Source organism: Aulonocara sp. 'chitande type north' Nkhata Bay, linkage group LG12, assembly GCF_057382095.1.
Source record: "Aulonocara sp. 'chitande type north' Nkhata Bay isolate Kocher_YH1m ecotype deep benthic linkage group LG12, A_spYH_male_GT1.1, whole genome shotgun sequence".
In the NCBI taxonomy this organism is placed as follows: Eukaryota; Metazoa; Chordata; class Actinopteri; order Cichliformes; family Cichlidae; genus Aulonocara; species Aulonocara sp. 'chitande type north' Nkhata Bay.
In genome coordinates this window covers 13,904,595-13,929,999 of record NC_141355.1, presented here as the reverse complement: position 1 = coordinate 13,929,999, position 25,405 = coordinate 13,904,595, and the positions used below count along the sequence as shown (strand labels likewise).

Sequence of the window (25,405 nt, the reverse complement as noted above, 5' to 3'; positions counted from 1 at the left end):
TAACCTTCTGACGGTTACATGTTTCTAAAGCACAAAACTGGCTCACTAATTCTTTCTATGACATAATTTACAAAACCACTAGCTTCAACTTTGGTCATTTTTATCAGCTGTCATCTTACTAGTGTCCATCTGCTGGTTCCTCTTTCAGCTGCAGGCTGAACAACAATAAAACAGCAGACCATGCTGTGCTTTCCCTCAGGTTCAAAGATGTCCTTGCTGTCCTCCCCCCTCTTCTCCTGAGAGTCGAGCAGATCGAGGACCTTTCATCTTGTTCAAAGTAGTTACAGGAATGCTATATCAGAGGAGTGCTCAGAAGTGTAAAGCCTTATAATCAACTCGCAGGGCCGGGGCCAACATGGTACTCTGTACAGTATATTGCACTGTGTAATTTGCTGTGTAGTCATCTAGTGCAGCCGTCAGAAGAGCTCAACTTAAATGCTGTCTTTTTTAATCCTCCCCCTTCCTCACATGCAGGTGTCTGACAGGTGTGACTACGTTTTTGTGAACGGCAAGGAGATGAAGGGCAAGGTGAAGATGATGGTGAACTTCACCCACGGATACCTAAGTGCTCAGCTGGAGCTCAACGTGTGGATCCCCCGTCTCCCCCTCCAGATTGAGGTGTCAGACACGGAGCTGAGCCAGATCAAAGGGTGGAGGGTGCCAATAATGGCCACCAATCAGAGGTACTGCAGCGCGTGCATCTGTTGCTAAAGGGGCTTTGCGACTGTGTGTTCTGCTCTCTTATTTTTTCAGGGAGACATTTGTTTTACTAATTGGATGGAATATAACGTGATCTTTATAATTAACGTTTAGTCATTTTCTCACTTTCGTGTCAGCTCCTGCGCAGCCATTTCCAGGCGTAATTTACAGTTATCCAAGAAAGAACACCAAGGTTACATCACAAACTTTAGTACAAGTTGTTAAGTTTAATAAAAATAAATTGGTAATTTGTTGACTTTTGCAGCCCCAGTTTCAAGAAAGTACAAGTTCAAGAATAGCCTTTCTCCTCGGTGATGTATTTGATTTCAGTAATGGCAAAGATAAGGTAATGATGTGACATGTGACGAACACCACTCCACCTGTCTCTTCCTGACTTCAGTCCTACTGACAGGTCTTGGCTGATAACAAAATGGCTGACCTGTGCATTACAGCTTGTCATTACGACTGGCTTAGGGTGGCCTGCCATTGCGCCTTGTGCCTGTCAGTTGGAAAGAACATTATTAGAGCTGTCTGGAGGTCAGACTTCTCCCCTGGGGCCTCATCACTACACAGCACCTCTGCTAACGCTGCTGCGCAGTGTTACTCTGCAACTGTTGAAATCCATCAATTGATGGAGCAGTTATCAGCCACCTACGGTAATTACTTCAGGAAAAGCGTTGAAGTTAGACTTTAAGTCATCCCATGCACCAGTGTGGCTACTCTAATTATCCCTGCTCCCCTCTTATTTTGAGTGACAGCATTCAACTAATACTGTGGCTTGTCCAGGTTGTTGCTTTTCCAGCTGTGTGCTGCTATGCCTTTATCAGCGGAGACAGCCAAGCCATGTTGTCACTGTTGACGCCAGCACCGGAGCTTTGTTTTTCCCCATCTTCGGCACGTCTTTGTTTATCGGGGGATAACAGGCGTGACCTTGCAAAGAAGCACTATACCTGTTGATGAGAATAGCACACGGAGAAGTAAGCCAGCGAGCAACAATAGCAAGCGGCACGCCATTCCTCTATCGGGAAAGCTGGCAAGTTGTGGCCACGCTGGGAGGAGAGAGACAGAAATATAAAAAATAAAATAAAGACACATTAGGCCTGTTAGTGGGAGAACTGCAAATGTACTCCTCACACAGTTTTGACTGACACTGCCTGTATGGCTCACCTCTTCCCTCCCTAAGCCCTGTCAAAGCACAGACAAGATAAGCCTTTGCAGACAGCAAACCTAAGTGTAGGCGTAGCACTCGAGCATCCACCATCCTTTACCGCTTCTCTCAGGATATGTATGTTGAGATTTTACTCGTTTAATCAAGGTGATCATTTAATATTCAAAAAGAAAAGAAAAAGCGGCCCTCAGTTATCCTATAGAGTGCATACCGAGTGTTTTCTTGCTGCTGTAAAACAAATAGCTGTACTGACATGCCTGCAGCATTCAAATTCGAAAAATATCCACCAGTGTTCTTTCATATAGAAACAACATTCCTGCTATAACGACCTTCATCGTGTCACTGTAGTAGTTGAATGCCAACACAAACGCAGCACATGATCCACAGGCACAACAAAAATAAGCATGGCACACGCATTAATATGCAGCACCTCCTCTGAAGTCAGAGCTGGGCTTGAAAGCGAACGGAGCAGAAAGAAAAATTGCTTTGTGAAGCGGGTTGTTCTCAGCACTGAGTGTGATTTGTTTATTAGATTAACCTTAGATTAGATTTTGAGATGGTTGCACAAGTATTGGCATATAAGATTTATGCCAAGGCTAAAATGGTCAGACTTTACCATCAGCTTGTTTACTCCTGAATGTGTTACACCTAACTAATAATCACATTTATTAGGTGTAACAATTACATGCCGGTTCAGTCTATGTCAGCGCATGCTCTCGAACATCAGAGCTATTTGTCAATTCATTGGCTGTGAATTTCAAGCGTTTACACTCAAAATGATTCAAAAAACGCAGTTATTGATGAGAAACTTTCAATTACTGCATTGGAAAAATAATATGGCGATTGTTACTATGGGCCTGGACTTGAACAGGTAATAAAGGCAGGGATGAGGAGTCAGGCTTGTAGTATTTCAAGTTTCATTTCTACCTCTTTGTCTCTTTGAGCTGGTTTCCATCTTTGCTTTGTGTTGCTGATTTGTGATGGTGTGTGGAACAGTAGCCTAAGGTTTATATAGTCAACTGGCAATTATGTGACGGTGCATTTCAGGTCATTTCTGAAGTAACGTAAGAGTATTGTTACGAGTAGTGTAACCTCACAATGTACAAGGGACCAGTTCAGTACGTCTCTAGATGCTGAATGACTCTGAGTGTATCTCACGCTCCACTTTTCTCTCACTCTGAACACGCTAAAGCTGTTCTCCACTTGAAGCAGCAACTCATACTCAATCTGGAGCAAGCAAACCATATCTTTCGGGGACAGAACTGTGACCTCTGACTTGTAAACTCATACCTGTCAGTTTGCACTTAACTGAGCACTGAGACACCAATGGTTGGTGCTGCAGTAGGCATCCAAAACCAGGTGTGCCAGGTCTACCCAGAATCCTCCCCGACCACCTGGGGGGGGGCGATCGTTTGAGTGCTGAGCTACTCTGCTCACCCAGGAGTCTTAAGACTCATGCAAAGCTGATGACATGATTACAAAATCGATCCCCTAATTAGACTTAGCTGGTGCCAAGTGTAATTAAGCTTAAAAGTGTTATTCATAATGCAAAACCAGTGATTAGCACAGACATTTAATAGCAAAACTGTCACGGGTTGCTCTGAGGATCCACTCGCAGGTCTGTGGATGAAAACCTGATGAGAGACTGACCTGGGCCCCTAAGGAGGTGCAGAACTCCCTCCAAACACGCGACGTGAACTGTGGGCCTCGGTCCGAGACCACTTCAGCGGGGATCCCGTGGAGGCGAAATACATGAGTCGACAGAAGCCGGGCGGTCTCCAGGGCAGTGGGGAGCTTGGGGAGAGCAACAAAGTGGGCAGCTTTAGAAAAACGGTCGACAATGGTGAGGATGACTGTGTTACCTGATGACGGCGGAAGACCAGTGACAAAGTCAACCGCAATGTGGGACCAGGGGCGGCTTGGCGTAGGTAAGGGATGAAGTAGGCCAGCAGCGGGCTGGTTGACAGGTTTATTCTGGGCACAGGTTGGACAGGCGGCAATGAATTCTTGGACGTCCTTGGCCAGTGTAGGCCACCAGGCGAACCGCTTGATGAAGGTGACGGTGCGATGAATGCCCGGATGACAGGTGAGTTTTCCGCCGTGGGCCCATTGCAGCACTCGTGAGCGAACGGACGTGGGAACAAAGAGCAATCCCAGTGGACCAGTCCCCGGATCTGGTTCTGCCCGCTGGGCCTCCCGTATGGCGGACTCGATCTCCCACGACAGGGCTCCGATAACGCATGTGGGAGGGAGAATGGGAGCCTCACGGGTGGGGTCCTCTGAGGCGGTGAATTGGCGGGAAAGGGCATCGGGTTTCACGTTCTGGGAGCCGGGCCTGTAGGTGATGGTGAAGCAGAATCTGGTAAAGAACAGAGCCCACCTGGCTTGTCGGGCGTTTAGTCGCTTAGCCGACCGGATGTATTCGAGGTTCCTGTGGTCAGTCCATACCACAAAGGGTTCTGTTGCGCCCTCTAGCCAGAGGCGCCACTCCTCCAGGGCGAGTTTGATTGCCAACAGCTCCCTGTCCCCGATGTCGTAGTTCTGCTCTGCAGGAGAGAGACGACGGGAGAAGTAAGCACAAGGGTGGAGCTTACCCTCTAGTTGCTGGGAGAGAACTGCTCCGACCCCTACATCCGAGGCGTCCACCTCCACGATGAACTGCCGCTTGAGATCCGGTTGCCGAAGGATGGGCGCCGACGCGAAGCGTTTCTTTAGTTGGGAGAAAGCCTCCTGAGCCAGATCATCCCAGCAGAAGGGTACCTTAGGGGAAGTTAAACGGGTTAGTGGCAAAGCAATCTTGCTGTAGTCACGAATGAACCTCCGATAAAAGTTTGCAAAACCGAGGAACCGTTGAAGCTGCTTACGGTTAGGCGGAGTGGGCCAGTCTAAGACTGCAGGGCGATTTAAGAACCGACCCAGCTAAGGTACTTAGCTGGGTCGGTTCTTAAATCGCCCTGTTCGATGATGTAGCCCAAAAATGACACAGTACTCACATGAAACTCGCACTTCTCCCCTTTAACAAACAGCCGATTCTCCAGGAGGCGTTGCAGGACTTGTCTGACGTGGTGTACATGATCCGAGAGAGAGTGGGAGAAGATGAGGATGTCGTCAAGGTACACAAACACAAAACGATCGATGAAATCTCAGAGAACATCATTGACTAGACCCTGAAAGACAGCTGGAGCATTAGTCAGTCCAAACGGCATGACCAAGTATTCAAAATGGCCCAGGTGCGTGTTGAAGGCCGTTTTCCACTCGTCACCCTCTCTCATCCTGACTAAGTGGTAAGCATTCCGCAGATCGAGCTTAGTAAAAACGGTCGCCCCCTGCAGGAGTTCAAAGGCGGAGGATAAGAGTGGTAGAGGGTATTTAATCTTAATAGTAATGTTATTGAGGCCCCGGAAATCAATACATGGCCGAAGGCTTTTATCCTTCTTAGTGACGAAAAAGAACCCGGCAGCCACAGGGGATGAAGAGGGGCGAATCAGTCCATCAGCCAAGGATTCATTAATATACTTCTCCATGCATTCACGTTCAGGTTGAGAGAGACTGTATAAGCGACTAGTGGGAAGAGGTGCACCCGGGAGCAAATCAATACTGCAGTCGTACGGGCGATGAGGAGGAAGAGAGCGGGCTCGGTCCTTACAAAATACTTGCTTGAGATCATGATACTCTGACGGGATAGCTGAAAGGTCAGGGGGCTCGTGTGGTAGTGGGTTAGCTGCTGTAACGGGAGTAGCTGCTGTCAAACAGGTCATGTGACACTCCTCCCCCCACTCCTGAACCCTCTCCTCCTTCCAGTCGAGCACGGGGTTATGCTGGCGTAACCATGGAAATCCTAGCACCAGGGGCGTGAGAGGGGCTTCAAAGACGTAAAACTGCAACAGTTCAGTGTGATTCCCAGACAGCGTTAGGGACACGGGTTCTGTAACATTTGTTACGTCGGGAAGACGTTGACCGTTTAAAGCGGTGACCCGCAACAAGTGGGGTAATGCCCGTGTGTAAATCTTAAGTTTGAGAGCCAGGGAAGCATCCATGAAGCTCTGCTCCGCCCCAGAGTCAATCAGCGCCTGAAGAGAGTGAGAGGCAGAGTGGACAGTCACTTTAGCGGCTAGCATGAAGCGTGGAGGAGAATGTGAGAAGGAGACCTCGCCCACCCGTTTCCTCCTTTCTACCGGCGGGCGGGGTCTTTTGGCCGAGCAGGACAGACCTTGGCGTGATGGCCCTTGCGGCCGCAGTAAAAGCACTCACCGGACTGCCATCTGCGTGCCCTCTCCTCCGGGGAGACTTGGGAGCGTCCGATCTGCATGGGTTGCTCCTGCTCGTCGCCGCGGTCCACTTCCCGATCGCTACCTCCGCTTCCGCCGGAAGCTGACTCCGCTCGCCCCAGAGGCCTCTGGGAACTGTAGTTGCTGGCGCGGCGACGCGCCCTCAAATGTTCATCAACCTTAACACATAAGGTGATCACTTCCGACAGAGTCTTGGGCAGCTCCCTCATTAACAGTTCGCCCTTAAGTTCATCACAAACATTGTTCAATAAGGTACTTATCAGCGCAGGCTGCCCCCATCCAGTCTCCTCAGCCAGTGTCCAAAACTCCACAGAGAAGTCCGCCATACACCGTCTTCCTTGTTTTAAGTTCAGCAAACGGTGGCCCGCTGCCTCAGCTCCGGTGCCCCTTTCGAACACACTTTTGAACTTCGAGAGAAAATCAGCATAGGTAATCTCCGGGCTAGTTCGTAACACAGCTTGAGCCCAGTTCAAGGCTTGACCGCGGAGTAACTGAACGAAAAAGGCTATCTTAGCTCCATCACTCTCATACGTTCGCCGCAGCTGCCTAAACTGCAACGTAATCTGTGTTAGGAAACCAGCACACTTGTGGAACTCACCAGCGAATGACTCCGGTGACGGTAAAGCTCGTTCCGGGGGTTCCGCGGAAGCGGGGGCTGGTGGCGTGGAGAGTTCCGGGGCTGGCGGCTGTGCGGGAGCAGACGAGGGGGGCATAGCGGGACCTGGCAGCGGAATGTGCTGAGCGAGAGCCTGAGTGAGTGCGAGCAACTGATGGTTAATGTGTTGTAGCATCTGCTCGTGTCGCTCCAACACGGCTTCTGGAGGAGGGGTGGGTTGCAGAGCTGAGTCCGCTGGATCCATAGTATGGCTGGATTGTTACCGTCACGGGTTGCTCTGAGGATCCACTCGCAGGACTCCGGAGTTGTGTTTTAACAGAGACGGTTTATTCACAAAGTCTTCACCAAGTGTATTTACAGACAGTGCGAGGACAGTGCTATACACAAGATGTGAGAGGCAGGGTTCCAGGGCTCCAGGGAAAACAAGGGAATCACACACGCGCTCACGCCAGCCTCTCTCCGCTAGTGACCAGTCACCTCTTACACACTCCACACGGGGAAACACGGGGACGGGTCCGGGGAATCTAGAACAGAGAGACAAATGTTAACTTTCTGAGACGGAAGAGTGGGAAACTAGGGCTCGACGTGTACTGACTAGAGTCTTCACAACAATCCAGCGTTGAACAGCTGATCTCCTCCTTCTGATATACCAGCTGGTCTGATGAGGCCCAGGTGTGCATGATCCGGGAGGGCGTGGACCGAGGGCGTGAACCCGCCATGAGTTCCGCCCCGGCAAAACAGGGGAGGGGGAGAGAGATGCTGATCAGTGCCTTGCCGATCCCGCAGGCCGTGACAAAAACACTACTCAGATTCAGATCATGCCCCTCTAGTTTCCAATGCCATGTGCTAACGCCAGGCTAAACAGTGTTTCCAAAAAGCCTCTACCTCTCACCTTGGGTCAACACACCTGAATCACATGATTATTTTGTACCAGGGCTCTGGAGAACTGCAGGAGCTAATTTAGCCATTTAAATCAGCTGTGTTGGTTCAAGGACACATCTAGAACCTGCAGGGACACCGGCCCTCGAGGCCTGGAGTTGCCCAACCCTGCTCTACCACAACCTTAGTTTTAAGGTGGGGCGTAGTGTTCCTGAACCAGACAATCTTTTTTTTTTCTGTCTTTCTTTTTTTTAAGTCTAGCCCATCACCTGAAACTAGTTTACTAGTTTTCAGCTGTCACTGTGCGAATGGCAGGGTGTATCCTGGACAGGTCACCAGACTTTCAGCAGTGTTGGAGACATTATTCAAATAAAAAAAAAAAGCCAAATCAAGTGAATTATTTATATAGCGCATTTTCAAAACAGCTGACAGTCACCCAAAGTGCTTTTTAGGCACTTATTTTGCAATCTCCAAGAACCCGTTAACAAAGCCTGGAATTCACATAAAAGACAAATATAACAACTAACTTCAAAAAATAGTAAAGACATGTAGTAATGTATTACATTTCGTTTTAAAGCTCCTTGCATTACTTTTATATTACTCCATAACAAGGTCTGAAATCACTGTCACATCATTAGCAGCTGATAATACAGACCTTGAGCTTATGTCCCACACGCTGACATTTAATGAGGACACATAAGAAATCTTTGTTTTTGTGTTTGCACCCTGAGACAACTGTTTTTGTGATATGGCGCTAAATAAAATAAAATTAAATTAAATTGAAGTTTTGATATGAACACAAACCTAACAACACAAAGAAATGTTTAAAATCAACCCAAATAGACTTTAAAGAGATCTCCACTGTGATTCTGCTGTAGGAACATGTACTGGTAGAAATGGAGGCTCATTACTGCCTTTGTTACCCGCTGAAGCGCAGGCCCCGGCTGCTGGGCTGGGCTCTGCATACACTCACCCTGGGTTCTTCGCTCGCTTTGTTGTAAACATGCTGTCTGTGCAGATGCTCGCAAAGCATCCATGTTGTGTGAGCAGTATAATGCAGTTGTTTCAGGACATACCTGACATGACAGTGAGATAACCATAACTTTAATGTGATTCTTCAAGTTAATAGAACAGAATAGAATAGAATAGAATAAACCTTTATTATCCCACGGATGAGAAATTTTGGTGTTACAGAGCTCTTACAGCAAGGGAAAATAAAATATAAAAGGAAGACACAAGGTGGTCCCATAAACATAAGCAACCGAAGTTTGTATATACAGGTAACAATGCACAGAATATGTATAGAAAAATTGAAGAATTGTACGGAGATATGTATAAAATGCAGTAAACCTTTACAATACTGTGTTAATTAAAAATGCAATGTGATTATGTGTTACCTTGTAGCACTTGTATACACAATACTTAACTACACAGGGCACATCATGAAAAAAAATTGTATTTGAAAACCAAAATGCAGTGAAATTGCAAATGTACTTTTCATAACTGTATGCTGTGACTTAGCTGGACAAATTGTTTCTTTTCAGTGTTACAATATTGACTCCACAGTAATAAAGGCGGTCTTTCACTTGCGAATATGAAATCAGTCCCTCCAGCAAAGCTTTTAAGCCCTTATCTTCAAATCTCTCTCTACCCTTGGCTTTCCTCTGGAGAATGCAGCTGACATCTTTATTCCCACAGCTTCGCATGCAGTCCGATTTCTCAGGGGATTCAGACAGAAAGAGACAAGCAGAGCGGATAATCGCAAGAAAAAGAGTTTAAGAGATTAATTTCGTTTTTTTTCTCCCCTTCATCATGATTGCAACCTTTACTAGAGTTTATGTGTGTGAGAGAGAGAAATAGCAACACAGGAACAAATGAAGATGATTAGATGAAAAGGAAGGCGCAAGTCTGTACAGTAAGATATATGATTAGTAGTTGTGTTGACAAAGTGCTTTTTTTTTCCTTTGGAAGAATCCCAACCGTGCCCCAGTGTAAGCCTGAAGAGCTGTAACAGCATTTATTTCCCCAGAATAACCATTCAAACAATGCTTTGTCAACATTCAAGGCTGATTGTTTTCTTCAAAGGTGTTTGTTAATGCGAAAATGTAAAAAAAAATACAGTTATAAGTAAACTAATGATATTGCGGCTGTATTGTAACCATTTAAACCTAGTTTGTCACACTCAAAGCAATTTTCCTAGTGAGAGATAGTTGTGCCTCTGTTGGCTGATTTGTTACCGAAAGTAATAAAATTAGATTTTCTTGCAACAGAGCGATCTGGGAGGCTATTAAGTAAAGCCGTAAGGAGGTGTATGCACATTTACAATCCAGGCCGGGTGCTCCAAAATAGTAAAGGAGAGACATTTAGACAGAGAAATGATGGCCATTCGCTGGATTGATCCCCCTCTTACTGGTTTAATCAACAACATTGCATCATAGCTTGAGTTTTGTCGGGTGAACATCCCGGTATGAGTTACACCCGTCTGTGTGTTTGTTGTTTACTCCAATTTAAAATGCTACTCAAAATACCACAAACCATACATCAGTACAAAATGAGTGTTTTAAATTCTGCCTTTTCTAGATTGTTGATACCGATAAACACAAAGTACGCAGCAGCGTTTTGTTTTTTAACATCATTATGCATGCTACAGTTGTTATGCATGCTCATTGTGTGTTATCTTGATTAAAACATTACACAGTACAGTAAATCAAAGTTATATGACATATAACTCTGATTTACTGTACTGTGTAATGTTTTAATCAAGATAACACACAATGAGCATGCATAACAACTGTAGCATGCATATGCATAGCTCATATAATGTTAAGCACCAGATACAAAAGTAACAAATTAGCAACACATGTTGCTAAATGCACTTGTCAGTGCATTTTGGATGTAGGCAAAGTTCTGCAAGAAATCCTGTTTCAGCCTCAATTGTACCAAATTTCATGGCAGCTTATCCAATATTTTTTTCTTTTAGTCTGTAAAACAGCCAACACTGCTGTCTCTAAAGGCATGCCACTCTCACTGCTGAGAAAAGAAATTCTTACCACTTTGCACATCAGACTGTTTTATTTTTTATTTTCTTTCTTTCTTTTTAAACAGGTCGACACGGGACAGCGAGGATGAAGACGACGAAGACAGGCGAGGGCGAAGCTGCACTCTGCAGTACCAGCATGCCATGGTCAAAGTCCTGACTCATTTTATAGCCGAGTCAGCTGATCCTCGAGGCCAGACCAGCTACATGCTGGGCACCGATTGGCAGGTGGACATTACGGAGCTTGTTTGGGACTTCCTCAAAGTAGAGAATACACAGGTTGCACAGCTATTGGACAAGAAGATACTAGTGGGCCTTGACACAGGCATGACCACTATTCAGGTATACGAAGAATCTGTATCTGTATCAGAATTTGTTACAACAACAGCTTACAGGTGCTGTCTAAAATTACATTTGCTGCAATGAGACAAAATCTGAATGTTAGTCAGGCAGTGGGGGGTTTATTAACACATAATAATCATAAAATTTTTATCTTTAGTACACATGCAACCACAATACAATTTGTACACCGGCTGTTTTGATTAAGTTTAATTTCAAAGCACAGTTAAAATCTTAGTGGGCACGACTGTAACATGCTTGGTGCAATCCCCTGAAGCTTGGCACAGTGTTATCATGATAAATAGAAAGAAAAAAAACTGTTAAAAGTGGTGGTTCCTAAAAACTAATACTCAGTAGGCTTCTTTCAAGTTGCATTTTATAATTTTTAAAAATGCAATTTTACTGTAATGCTCCACTTTGGTCAGTTCTTCCCTGATTTGAACCATATGTTCTCTGAACAATGTTGCCTCTGATTCCAAATAGGTATTTGCCATTGATTCTTGTTCTTCCCTGAATACCTGCTTTGTTAACAGCAAAAGAGATCCAGAAACTACTCGAGTGAAATGCTGTCATTCAGTGTGCAATTATTCTGCCGTTGCTAGAATCTTTCAAAACTCCAGCAATGTTTGTGTTGGAAGATCAGTGCTTCCTTTTAATCCTCTTTACTCAAGTAATTGTGCAAATCTCAAAATCTGTTGTATAGATGCACACACACACACACACACACGCACACACACACACACACACACACACACACACACACACACACACACACACAGTAGTGTAGAAGCTATTTGAGGTTGGCAAAGATTTGTTTTAATATAGAACACTATAATATTGTGGTTGTTCTAATGAGTCAAAAAAAATAAGACTGTAGTGATTTTATTAGTGATTTAACTACAACCACTTGGGAAATACAGTTCTATGCCTCTGCACTGATCACGGGCGTAGCAGTCATGGTAATTTGGGGCTTTTTATGATTTCTCTGAACTGGACTGGAATGATTTACATCCTTAATGACATTAAAAACAATCATTTGGTGCACAGCTTTGAATCAATTTAGGATTTTCTCTAAACCACACAGGGTCATAATTCTACGTACAGGTTCAAATATATACGTACACTCACTTAAATCTTCGGTTAAGGTGCTGAAGGTGAGATGAGAAACCACTTTGTCGAGGTCTGGAAGAAAGAAACCCCAAACTGTCACCCTTAGATGAGAGTACCATCTAATTAGTGGTACTGGTACATTGCACAAAGTGGGTGGAGTAATGAAGAAGTATTTCTACCTCTAAATTCTTCAACTTTAGGTCAGTTCAACAGGTAGTTGGACACAACAGAGAGTATCAGCAGGACAATGATCCCAAACAACCATGGAAACTAGTTTTGGAATGAATGAAGCAGGCGAACACTAAGCTTCTAGAAAGTCCTTCACAAACCCCAAAATTGTGGACTTTCCATAAGAACTTTGTCCATGCCAGAAAACAAACAGATTTGAATGAACTCTACCAATTCTGCCAAGAAGAGTGATTAAAAATATCCAATTGGAAGCTTGTTGATGTCTACCAAAAACATCTGGCCGAGGTGCAACTTGCTAAAATACATTTAATCATATATTAGTGTGATGTGTGTATGTATTTGAGCCTGTAGGTACACTTTATCCCTTTGTTGGTTAGACAAAATCCCAATAGGCTTCAAACTGGTGCACCCAATTTGGTTTTTTTTTAATCATTTAAGATATATTCAGTATAATCATTCCACCCTGGAAGCTGAACAGTTCTAAGAAATCATTAAAAGCCCCAAATTACCATGACATTCATTCCTGTAATGAGCTTAAACTTCTGACCACAACTGTGTGAGTTTGGGTGTAGCATTCATCCATCCCATCAGCATAAACGCAACATCTTAGGGATACTTCTTTTTATAACTTTGTGGTCAACTCTGAAGTCTCTTTGCCTGGCCAGAACTCGAGAGTTTATGCACTAATTAGGCAAAACATTGCAATAAATTTCAGAATAAATGTTAAATTTGTAACCTTTTATATTTAACAAGTCAATGGTGAAATTTGGTGCCATAACTCAGGAACTGGTGAGCATTGGTGGTGCTTTGGTGGTTCTGTCAATCTGCCAGGCTAAAAATGTGCTTGAAGCATTCATGTTTTAACATTTTTTGCTTCTCTGTAGCAACAGCCATGACTGCTGTCATGGTTACAGCTCTGTACTCTGTCAGAATCTTTAAAAATAATTACATTTATTATGTTGTACTACAAATCCTTGGATGTGAATGTGTTCACAGCCAGACAACAACATGGTTGTAATTCTAGGTATATCTTAAACTCTAATTAGAGTTTACCTAGCTTAACATTACATTATTCTCTCTAGAGAAAAACATGTCAGAATAACATGCTGTGGAAACATGTTGCTTATCCCGGGGACAGTAACAATTGTGAATGTTGCTGTTGCAGTTTGACTAGTACCTCCCTTTGACCATAGCAGACAGGTGATTACTGGTGTGTCACAGCCTGTACTTCAGGCTCTCTGTAGTGAGTGGGTCCTCTCCCCTCAGCCCTATGCTTTGTCAAGCTCTTCACACTAACTGGATGAATATCAGCCTCCTAATGACATCTGTGAGAGTGGGATCTGTTTCCTGGCTCAGAGTACTCATCCGTCTGTTTCTGTGCAGAGATGTGTTCAATCCCCAAACACCACAAACCTGAAAATATAAGCACCAACCAGAAAACACGGCAAGTACGAGGGTCTGACAGCTGACTGCCTGTGCCATGCATCATGCTGATGAAAGATACGGCACACGGATGAGGATAAGCATGCGGAGGAAGTCTTCCTCTGCATGCTTCGTTCTTCTGTTTTGGGGTTAAAGTGTGCCTCTTTTTTAGATTACCAGTATTAGTCAAAGGGAATGGATTCATACCTACATGAGGTACAAGGGTTGGATGGCATCCAAGTTGAGTTGTTTTTTGATCCACCCAGCCTGAGTAGCGACAGATAAAATTAAAAAAAAAAGTGTGTTTTGTGTATCGTTTTGCATATTGCGGAGGAGCATGCAAGTCTTTTATGTTAGATGAAAACCCTTGGAAAGACATTTTCTCAGCTTCACCTGTAACTCACAGTAATCCCTCCCTTTTTTTTCTAAAATCAGTGGCATCTTCACAGCCAGATGCTCATTGATGTGTTGTTTTTGCATTTCACTTGCCAGAAATCACTTGTCAGTCAAACAATGTGACCAGTGTGTATTTTCCGTTAATGAAGTTTTTTGCTGTTTTCTTTCTGCTCCATCCGTTTCTGTTTGCTGTTGCTGCTGATTTCTCTTGGGAAAGACCTCCCAGGCCTCAGTGTTTAGAGCAGGAAATCATAAAGCCTTCAACAGGCTATACACTAGGTTGAGTCACTGCTGTTGAGTAGCATCTATAATTGTTCGTACCAAATGTGACAGGTTACTGCGTGTATTCGTGAAGAATACCGTCAAAGAAAAATATAATTATTTGCCTTTTTTACTTTAATGTCTCCATGGTAATCTGTCATCTCTCTCCTTGTTTTTCTTCACTTTTTCAGGTGTTGTCTCCTTTATCAGACTCAATCCTGGCAGAGAAGACTATCACAGTGGTGGATGACAAAGTGACCATCACAGAGTTGGGAGTCCAGTTGGTGACAGGCCTTTCCATGAGCCTGCAGCTCAGTCCGGGAAGTAACCGGGCCATCCTGGCTACTACAACCACACAGGAAGTCTTGCAGAGCTCCAAACAGGTCAGAATGCTTTAAGAAATTAAAAACCACAAAACTACATTTAATATGCGTAAGGGTTATTGGCTCACAAGTTTGAAAACATATTGTCTAATTGAATGAGCAAATTCATATAAATTTATACACTCACCTGCCATTTTATTAGGTATATCTTGTTAATACTGGGCTGGACCTCCTTTTTGTCTTTGGAACTGCACAATTTTTCATGGCATGAATTCAGTAAGGTGCTAGGAAACATTCCTCTGAGATTGTGGTCCATATTAACATGACAGCATCACACAGTCGCTGCAGATTTGTCAGCTGCACATCTTTGATCCAAATCTGCCGTTCCATCAAATCCCAAAAAAGCTCTCTTAGATTGAGATCTGGAGACTGTGAAGAGCATGAGAGTACAGTGAACTCGCCGTCATGTTCAAGAACAAGTTTGGATTTATTTGACTTTTGGTGTGTTATTCTGAGGGAAGCAGCCATCAGAAGATGGACACTTTGTGGTCATAAATGGACATGGTCAGCAGCAATACTCAAGTAGGCTGCTGTGTTTAAGTGATGCTCAGTTGGTACTAAGGAGCCCAAAATGTGCCCAGAAAATATCCCCCATTTGAATATAACACCGGCAGGCTGAATTGTTAACAAAAGGCATGATGGAGTAATTCACTCATATTGTTTATTCAAATTCTGACACTAACAGCAGAAATTGAGACTCATCAGTACAGGCAACATTTTTCCACTTTTGGCAAGCCAGAGTGAATTATGTGAAAAATGTTCAGATGGCTCTACAGGGAAAGGAGAAAATCTGAAAACCTGATTGTAAAACGTCGTAAAGATAGGAAAAGATATTTTAGTTGACTGATGACCAAAGAAAACATCGCTTGAAACACATTCTGCTGCAATCAGGGGGAACATAAAGAGCCACATGCAACTCATCAGATCTGCAGAGGCCACTGTCTTAAAATGACACAGTGGGCATTGCAATACTTGCACAAAAAACAGACAAGTGCTTCAAAGATTGTGGTTGGGGTGGGGTTATCAACTGGAATCTGAGTTTCTGTGGCAGCTCAGACAGTGTGAAATAGATTGCATAATGTCAACAGGTATGGAAAGAGTCCAGTTTAAAAATCATTGTTCCTTGGCACAAAATATTATATGCAGTTACAATTATATTCATTTAAACTGCTTAAATACCCTACTATTCAACTTAGACGTAATGTAGTTACTGGAAGTGATTCAGTTTTGACACTTACAGTGCCTTTGTTGCATACAGAAAGTGGAGGTGTTTTAATAAGATAAAAAGTAAAACCAACGAATAATCGTTAATCAACTGTGATTTTCTATTAATCATGTTATCAGTTATCCATCAAAATCAAATATTTGATAGTCGATGCTCCTCAAATCTAATTTTCTTTGTCATACCTAATATCTTATTATCATCTTTCCATTTCCTTAAGCTGCAGAAAATTATAGTCAACACTTTCATGTGTTTTAATAGATAAAATGATTAATGGATAAAATGAGTGGATAATTAGCAGGTTAGCAGAAAAAGAAGATAATAATTTGGTGCAGACCCACGTATAAGAGACTTCTATGTGATTTTACTTAACAGCTCATTTCTCCTCAGAGCCTCCTTTACAAAAGTGAGCGCTGATTCTTCTCTACTAGATGAAAATTATTCACAGACCATTTAGACAGATCTGATTAAGGCAGATAATTATGTTCATTTGTTTTACATTGGCAATTATTATCACCTAGAATATTAAATTACTCTTAATTAGATGAAATAATTTTTTTATATAAATATCAGCTGAAGCCAAAAGTGCTCAATCGCCAACTCAAATACTTTTAGGGTCTCTATAAAGTTATTTTTTGTTTGCATTACACTATCCTTAACTGTCTAAATGTGCAAAAGAAAAAGAAAATAAGTGAGAGATTATAAAAAGTTATCTACATGAGGAGCGCTGCTTTGAGACAAGCTGGATGTCTTAGGACAGCAGCCCCAACCTTTTTTGGGCCACAGACCGGTTTATGTCCAACAATATTTTCACGGAACGGCCTTGTGTCGTGGATAAATAAACAAAAAAAACCACTACCGTACCAAAGAAAAAGAAGATTTATTCTTAACACAAGAGAAAAGACCCTGGGAAACCAAGTTAATGATCAAAACAATTAAAAAATAACAATAAAAACCTATAAAACCCCTGAAAACCATACATTTCACACCCGAGCCTCAACTCTCGCAGCCTGGTACCAAACGACTTGGCCGTGAGAGTTGGGGACCGCTGTTTTAGGATTATCAGAAACTTCAGCAGTCTTATTGTCATGGCTTCCAAAGCTTGTGAGCATAGTGCAGCCTGAGGGCTGGCAGTCCATTGGCATAGCCTCTCTTAACATTTAAGCTGGTGGGCAAGCCCATAGCTTCAGCCTGGCAGCTTGATTCTTTAATGAATAGCAAAAACAATACAAAAATAGAAAAATGCTAAGCTTTTTCATTTACTTCTATTTGTAGTTCCTCTTTTTAAATTAATTTTGTTATATTATTTACTTTCCTGAATAGATGTACATTTTTTTCTTCTATGTCTTGGCTAGTCTGTTCTTTTTACGGCACTCATATATTAACTCAAAGGCTTGAAAGCATGTAACGCAGCGCTTCTCTTTGGTTATCTAATGGAAACAGAAGTTTAATCTCAGAGCAAGCTCAAGCAACACCACAGTACTGTACAAAATTTCGACTTAAAATCTGAACTTTGCAATTCTGTCATGTTTGCTTTTCTTTATAATTTGCTGCAGCTACTCTCGCTGTGGCTTCTTTGATCAAGCTCTCCAGTGAGCTCTCCGAGCTGCCCCGAACTATTCCACTTCACCCTTTTTTCTGACTGAGGGCATGAAGGCTATTTATCAGCTCTATCTTCTTACATAGAGTGTGGGGATAAGCAGACAGCACTGCGCTTGCAAGACCTCTGGTGTTACTAATATAAGGAGCATTGACAGACCACTGTGGGAATCAATATACTTGTGCGCCTTTGGGGGATTTGTCTCTTGGTGATATTAAAATGCAAATTGTGAAACTGCAGTAGTAGGCGGCTTCACGACACCCATGTATGGCGAAGCCTCAGTGGCATGAACAATATTTAAAGTAACTGTTTGATCTTTTCTGCCCCTTGGCTGAGAGAAAATAGCTGCTGAGGTAGCTTAACCACAACTTAGTGAGCTTGACTAAAGGAACACTGAATCCAAATAATCATTATGCAGCTCATTTGAACAATTCACTATACTCCCATAAGTTAAAGCCGGCGGAACAAGCAAGGGGAGTTTCAGAGCTAACCTGTTGAAAATGATCTGTTTCCATGAAATTATGCTCTATGCAGTATTTTTACAGCATCATTTCAATCCTTTGTAATGTCTGACAATCCTGCCTCTCTCTCTCTACCTCTTTTGTAGGAGGCCTTGATTAGTGCCTGGCTACAGTTCAGTGACGGCTCTGTGGCTCCACTAGACCTCTACAATCCGGACTTTTTTGTCCTGACAGCCACTTCACTAGACGAGGAAGTCGTGACAGTGCAGCAGGACCCTTCCTGGAAATGGCCTGTCATTGTGACGGAGGCAGAGGGTCAAGGCCTGCTGGTCAGGATGGAAATGACTGTTAGTGAAGTGTGCCAGAAGTTCAAGCGACGCAGCATTATAGCTGCGGGGAACTGCAACATCAGGGTGAAGTTTGGCCATAGTGACAGCTCAAGGGGAGGGAGCAGCGACTATGGTCCTGATGGAGATGATATGGAGAACAGGGGCAGGCTCTCCTCCCAGGACAGGACTGGCCTTGACACACACTATTACGGTAGTTCGATCTCTGACATGGAGGATGGTGTGCTGAAGAGAGCCACCACAACGAGAAGCGCAATAATCCGCAGACCCAATGGGGATAAACTTTCAGTGGATGGTAGCCAGAGCATACCAATTGACTTTGCTGACTTCCCCGCACAAGTAGATCTACCCCGTGGTCGCAATGTGGACGACGAGCTCATTCAGACTGCCCGAGGGCTCACAGACCTAGAAATTGGCATGTACGCCTTGCTCGGGGTCTTCTGCCTCGCCATCCTGGTCTTTCTTATTAACTGCATTTCCTATACGCTCAAATACCGTCACAAGGAGCTCTCCATCGAGGGCCAGGAAAACATGAACCATGCTCACGACTGGGTGTGGCTGGGGAACGAGGCCGAGCTGCTGGAGAGCCAAATCAGCCTTTCGCCTCAGCAGGAAGAACAGACCTCCATGATAGACTCAAGCAGCGGCCTCGAGGAGGGCAGCCACTTACTGAACGGAGGCTCTTCCCAGAAGAGCGTGCCGAGCCAAGTGCATCGGGCGGCGGACACAGGCTGCATAGCCAAGGACAGCAAAGGAGACTCCCCCACCACCAAGAGAAAGCGAGTTAAGTTTACCACGTTCACCACTATCCCCTTGGACAATAGCTACCCCACTGTTAGCACACTGACTGGAAGCCACAGCCATGACATTAAGTGGGTGTGTCAAGACGTGCAGCTTGGAGACTCCAAGGAGTTGCGCAGTTACATGGAAAGGTTAAATGACAGTGCTTTAAAAGAGGTGGCATAATGTACTGTGTGCACTTGTGACAAACTCACCCATATGCCTTCCAGCCAGCGGAGAGTGGGTCTCAACAGAAACCAGATCCACAGTTGGTGATCGAGGAGTAAATTTACTTCAGAATCAACCCAAACTGCCAAAGGGTCATTAAACTTTGCGAGAAATGTCATGATTCCACATATGACTGATGATAAATCACTGACAAAAAACATGAGGTGGTTCTTTTGTTTGTCAGATGGTTGCCACTTAAACATTGTTTTATTATTACACGATTTAGAATCGTGCAAGGATCCCAGAACTGATCTGCAGCAAAGCATATAGAGTTTAAAACGAACAGTGACGTGACTAGATAGATATTCCGAGTGTGTGTGTGTGCACATTAAATGGCTTTGGAAGTTCTGTATCAATTTTGGATTTCTTACATGAGAGTTCTGGAAAGGCCAAAGCAAGTCAAGACAAATCTGCATGTTGTTCGGGGGGGGAGAAAAGAAAAACAAGAATGGCACAACTTTCCAGTTCATTGTCATCCTCCTTAGCAAGGCATACGACCTGTTATGTATATACTGAACAATCTCCAAAGCATTGTACTGTTGCTCTGTATATTGTATTTTCATAACATTTAAGGAATACACAGTAATGTCAAGAGTGTGCATCAGCTTTTATTGACTGCAGCATTGTGAGGCATTGAGTCTTTAGATTGGAGAAGGTGAAGCCAATTACACACTGATCTTTGTATCAAAGACTATTTATAAGATGTAATTTACCTACAAGCAACAACACAATCTAATCTCGTTTAATGCTGGCCAGTGAAGAAAAGCATCAATACTCTCATCTTGTCCATTACAATCCAGTACCCTGACACCACAGCCAGTATATGTGAAGGAGCTTTTAAACCAAATGGCTGACCATCATGATAATGTGACATTTCCCAATACCGCCCTCTCAGTTAAAAGTTTTTCAAGGTTTGAAGAAAATACCAATTAACACCTCTGTCCCATAATTACACGCAAGGTAGGAAATATTACCTTTTTTTGGAAGTGGATCTTTTATTATTCAGATAATTGCACAAATAATAATCTTCTCTGAAAACTTCTAAACAAGGGCAGTCGGCTGAAAAATTGCATTTTGCTCAGTGAACGTTATTATCATCACAGTGGTGTTGGGGAATTGTGTGTGCGTGAGTGTGTTATTATTTTCCATCAAGCAGAGAAATGTTCACATTATGTTAACTGTTGCCGCAGTATGAATCAGGTTGTTAATCAGGGGCATTGTCAATATTATTCGTTTCAGCAAATAGTGGCGCTACCTTGAGTAGAATTGGGGATGTCGTATAGAATAGCTTACTTCTGTCAGCATTCGGCACTAAATGGAGCCCCACCAGATACCTACACAGAGGTTTAGCAGCTTTTCCGGCTATTTTTCTGCCTATTTCCCTTATCGTGTGTCAGCTGAGAAGGTTTATACCATTTTCATGTCCGCACATTAGCTTAAACATCATACTACAGAGGCCCCAGTCACAGAAGACCCCCAAGCAATCTTTAGTTGCTAAGGGAAATGTGTTTCCCCCAACTGGTTGGTCAGTCATTGCTGACTGTTGGACCGAAAACCTATTCATGATTACTTTGGTCGCTAGCAAATTGCCCCAATCAACTGTAGTTTGCACGGAAGACACCAGCTTGTCTGTAAAGACTTGCTAACTTCTACAGGAGCAGTAGTAGACTTAGGTTGTGCCTGCTGCATCTGACACATTTCAAAAGGTCAAATTTTTACTTTGAAGACTAACACTCTCTGTTTCACTACCATTTAGCGAGTAGTTGGTGAGCGTTAGCAGACAAGTTAGCCTCTTTCATGCAAACTATAAGTAATAGTAGCAATCTGCTAGCAAAAAAGTTTTTGTTGCGGCTAACTGGCAGTAAATGCTACTACAAAAACATACAGGTAACATAATTTTCTTAGCTAACCCTTATCAAAGAAGAATATGTAATAATATGCATTATTTTTTAAATGTATAACTAATGTTTTCTGGTGTTGCAGTGTTTTAAGTGCTGATATTTCTAAACTGGGGTAATTCAAGTAGAAAAAAATTAAGACATCTATGAGCAATGTAACACGCACACACACCGTGATACACACAAACAATTATGTTCTGTCACCATGTCGTGATCCGCTTCATTTTGTGGGGTTTTCCCGCTTCTGTGGCTTTAGCGTTATCTCCAGGGGACTGAAGCGGGGGTCACAGCTGCTGCGCTCAGTCGGTGGACCGTGAAGGGCGAGGAATGCCTGTGTAGATATGGGAGGGATTTAACTGCCAGCCACAAGGGTAATGATTGATGGAGGACCCCGGTTAATTAAAACACCACTGCAACTCTCTTTCTGCAACCACTGTTGGTGGCTTCAGCCTCTTCAAGTAAAAGCAATACAACCCATTAAAGGCACACCACATTCACCCCCTTGGGCTCCAGTTGTGGATGTGCTCATACCTGCTGGGATGTAGCACACGAAATATAATGGCTGTATTCACTTCGGTTCATGGAGCATGTTAACTCAAGTCTCATTTTTGTTGGCCTTGAAGTCTTGACTTCATGAAAAGGGAAAGGAGAAAAAAAAAGCTTCCCCAGGCCTCCATCTTAAATGGATTTTTAATTAAATTGATGATGTGAGACCAACAAACTCTCACTAATGGTTGGCTGTGCTCCCTGTGGTCCTAATGTGCCGAGCCCGTATTTGCAATTTCCAAATGATTATTCGCTGTTTGATTTATGTTGCTTCATCTGAATTCATTTTACCGTCAGTTCACAGCAGGTTCACGACAGCTAAATGTACACAACCACCCCGCTGGAGAGGAGCGAAGAAACAGCCAACGAGGTCGGCTTGACATTCCGGTCCGACCGATTCTTACAGATGGAGTCGCAGGGAACTAGAGGCAACATTGTTTACAACGCCCCTGTGCCAAATCTGTCTCCTGTAAACACAATCTCCCACCTGACCAGCAGACCACATTGGGAAGATAAACACCACAGCACACATGAACAAATGTTCCCTTGTCTTACCATCTTTGTAAGGTCTCTCAGGCAAAGTCCCTACCCACAAGATGTAAAGCTCTAAAAGAAAAAAAAAAAAGGTCACAAATATGTTTTTTCCAAATAAAAGTAAGTAAATTGTACATCTGTTAGAGACTGATTCAGAACTCCAGCAGCTATAAACAACTACAGTAGCTGGCGAAAGGCTCAGCAGCATGACTCGAGCACCCAGCCATGTCATTTAGATGTATTGGCCCACTAGTAAGGGCAACATGCACAGGGGAGCGACATATCAGGCAGTGCTCTCAGGGAGGCTGAGGAATTTTTCTTCCTGCTGAAGAACAACAGAAGGTCAGAGGGCTACCAAGATACACCTGGCACAAATGGTACTCCTCAGAGTGGCTAAAAAGATTTATCTTGATACCTGTACTGTTTTATGGGAGTCAAGTCCCATTCTGCACAAATAGGATACTCTAAACCACGGGGCATGCACATAATAACTAAGGCTGATGCCGTAAATCCAGATGGATGTACGCTGTTAAAGCGTTTTTACGGTTGCTTATTTCACACATCATCTGTCTGAATGAACATCCTCACCTGCCGCCTCGCTCGGTCCTACAGAAATCAGTCTTACAAGCGACAAGACAAGCACATTTTCTGGAACAAGAGATTGGGAGAGGTTATGTTATCCTCAGCACGACTTCTTCGTTGGTGTGGCATTTCAGAAACATATCAGACACGAGTTTAACAACCCGCCCCTTGTCCCACTTAGATTCCCCGGACTCCAGGATGCCGCGTGATTAGTTCGAGGTAAATGCTGATGATGAGTACTTAGAGATGAGTGATTTGTCTGCTTGGCTGTTTTCTTAAACGTTGTGTGTGCATTAGCTTATCCTAATTAACATGCAGCGATACCTCCTAATCCTCCAATTACTGGAGCAACATCTTAGGGAGCATCTGATGGCCGCTCATTACACAGGTAAGACTCAGTAATACAATTAAAAGCAGCTTAACATTCTGTAGATTAGCCCGCCGCGCGCCCCTGAAAAATCATTGACATACAGCACGCACAGTGGTCTTAATTGAGAAGTATGGAGACGCACAGACCAGAATTCACAAATGAAAACTCTTTATGGGATTAAACCTTTTTTCTTTTTTTTCGCAAGGAAATACTGTTTGATACATGTCTGCTTAGTACTAAAGATACTTGGAGTAATAGTGCCTCTAATTAAAAATTACAGTCATAATTTAATCTTCAGTTTCTGGAAGTCTTTCGTCTTTTACTTGATCTTTTATCACAACTGTGTCGCACAGACTGCAGACAGAACAGGGATTCAGCTACATCCATATTGTTTGTAAAGTCCTGTTTTAAAGCCTTAATTTTAGTGTCTTGGCCAACTGTTGCCAGTTTGAGTTTTTTTGGGGCCACATATTATCATTTGGTGTTGTTGTAAGCTAGCGCTAACTTTTGTCCTTTAATTCAAAGGGGTGAGTTCAAAGGAAATCTAATCCCATGGAGCCGTCCTACAGGTGGAGAGAGATGGCAGAGATCAACACTCCACTTTGTCCCAGAATATATAGTAAAGTGAGGCATTGCATCACATCTCGAATCAGAACATTTTCTGGACAACCATCTCTAAGATACATAAACATTTTATGGCCCAAAGTTTGAACACTTATTATGGTTACTGTGAGATTTTAGCTTGAGATATAGAGTACTTTTCAAAATATATACATTCAGCCACATTCAGCCACATTCAGACCATTTTTTGGGACATTGAAATCTGAAGCAAGGTAGGATCCTGAATATCTCATTAACTATTAAAGATGATAATACTGAATGAAAACGTGGATGAAAGAAAATGGATCAACGCATCATTTTCAAAAAACTATATCTTGCAAAGTATTTAATATATGAAGCTAGAATTTCACAGGAATCATTATATATTTCCAAACTTTGTACCATGTATTTTTTATGCAAATCAGATCCAGTCGAGCAGAAGGCCCACACTGATTTTAAATGGAATGACCCATATGGGAGTCTGACTCTAACATTTGGACCCAGTCTCAAGTGTACCCCGAAGGGTTTTGGCGCTTCTGTTTGGTAGTTTCAAAACCAAGACAGAGTTTAAAAAAAAGACAACACCTAGAACTAAGTACTCATCCAATCATGTAATACAGCAATGACTTGTGAGCAGGTAAAGTATTTTTGTATTAGCTGTATCTGATGTGAAACCATTGCAAGACTCTCACTTTAACATAATGATCGCTAAAGGCAGAAAACAAATTGAGTTTCCATTATAGACTGCATATAAAAGATGGTTGTAGCCAAGCTGCAATTTGTGACACCACCCCAGAGAAAAAAGAGAGGCCTTAAATATTTATTATGTTACTGCTGTGAATGTAATGTAATGTTAAGAAAATATTCTGAACTTGAACATATAACCAGAACATTTACAAGAATAGTGGGTTTTTTTTTGTTGTTGTTGTTTTTTAATGACTTGAATATGTTCAGTCTTCTTGGTCTAAAGTGATCCATCCACCTACTATCAAAGACAATACAAATGGTTTACGATGCCAGAATTAAATGCCCCTGCCCTTCCCAGCAACCTGGACATAGGCTCACTCTCGTTCCACTTATGAAGCCTCAATCTCAGCAATTTGGTCGTTGCCATTTTGATAGTTTGCAACCACAAGTGAGCAGCTGACTGAAAACAGAGACACTGCACGCTCACGTGGCAGAAAATTGTCAGTCACAAAGAAGCATTTGATTTGCAGGAAGAACTACTGACTTAGGAATTGTATAAATGCTGGAGGCTATGAATTCAATGAAAGATAAAGAGCATTCAGAAGGTTCTCCGAGGAACTGTTGTTTACTCGCACCATCATCTTAAAATACGAGGAGGCCAGCGTCAAAACTACATCTATGTGTTTTTTTCCCCAGTTCTGCTTCCACAACCGCTATGATGTGTCAGAAATTCCTCTGTACATGTGAAACAAGCCACCACGC

At 43.1% G+C, this 25,405-nt stretch overlaps 1 protein-coding gene across 1 annotated transcript in view; it reads left to right on the top strand.

Annotated features, from left to right (window-relative positions):
* Window positions 1–19,850, top strand: part of LOC147317053 (transmembrane protein 132C) — a 167,539-nt gene extending 147,689 nt beyond the window's left edge. Inside the window, exons 6-9 of the mRNA XM_086313656.1 lie at window positions 475–683; window positions 10,757–11,030; window positions 14,597–14,788; window positions 18,218–19,850. Coding sequence (XP_086169782.1) covers window positions 475–683; window positions 10,757–11,030; window positions 14,597–14,788; window positions 18,218–19,384 — 1,842 coding nt within the window. The 3' untranslated portion in view covers window positions 19,385–19,850. The remainder of the gene's footprint in view (window positions 1–474; window positions 684–10,756; window positions 11,031–14,596; window positions 14,789–18,217) is intronic.
* The last annotated feature ends 5,555 nt before the right edge of the window (window positions 19,851–25,405 follow it).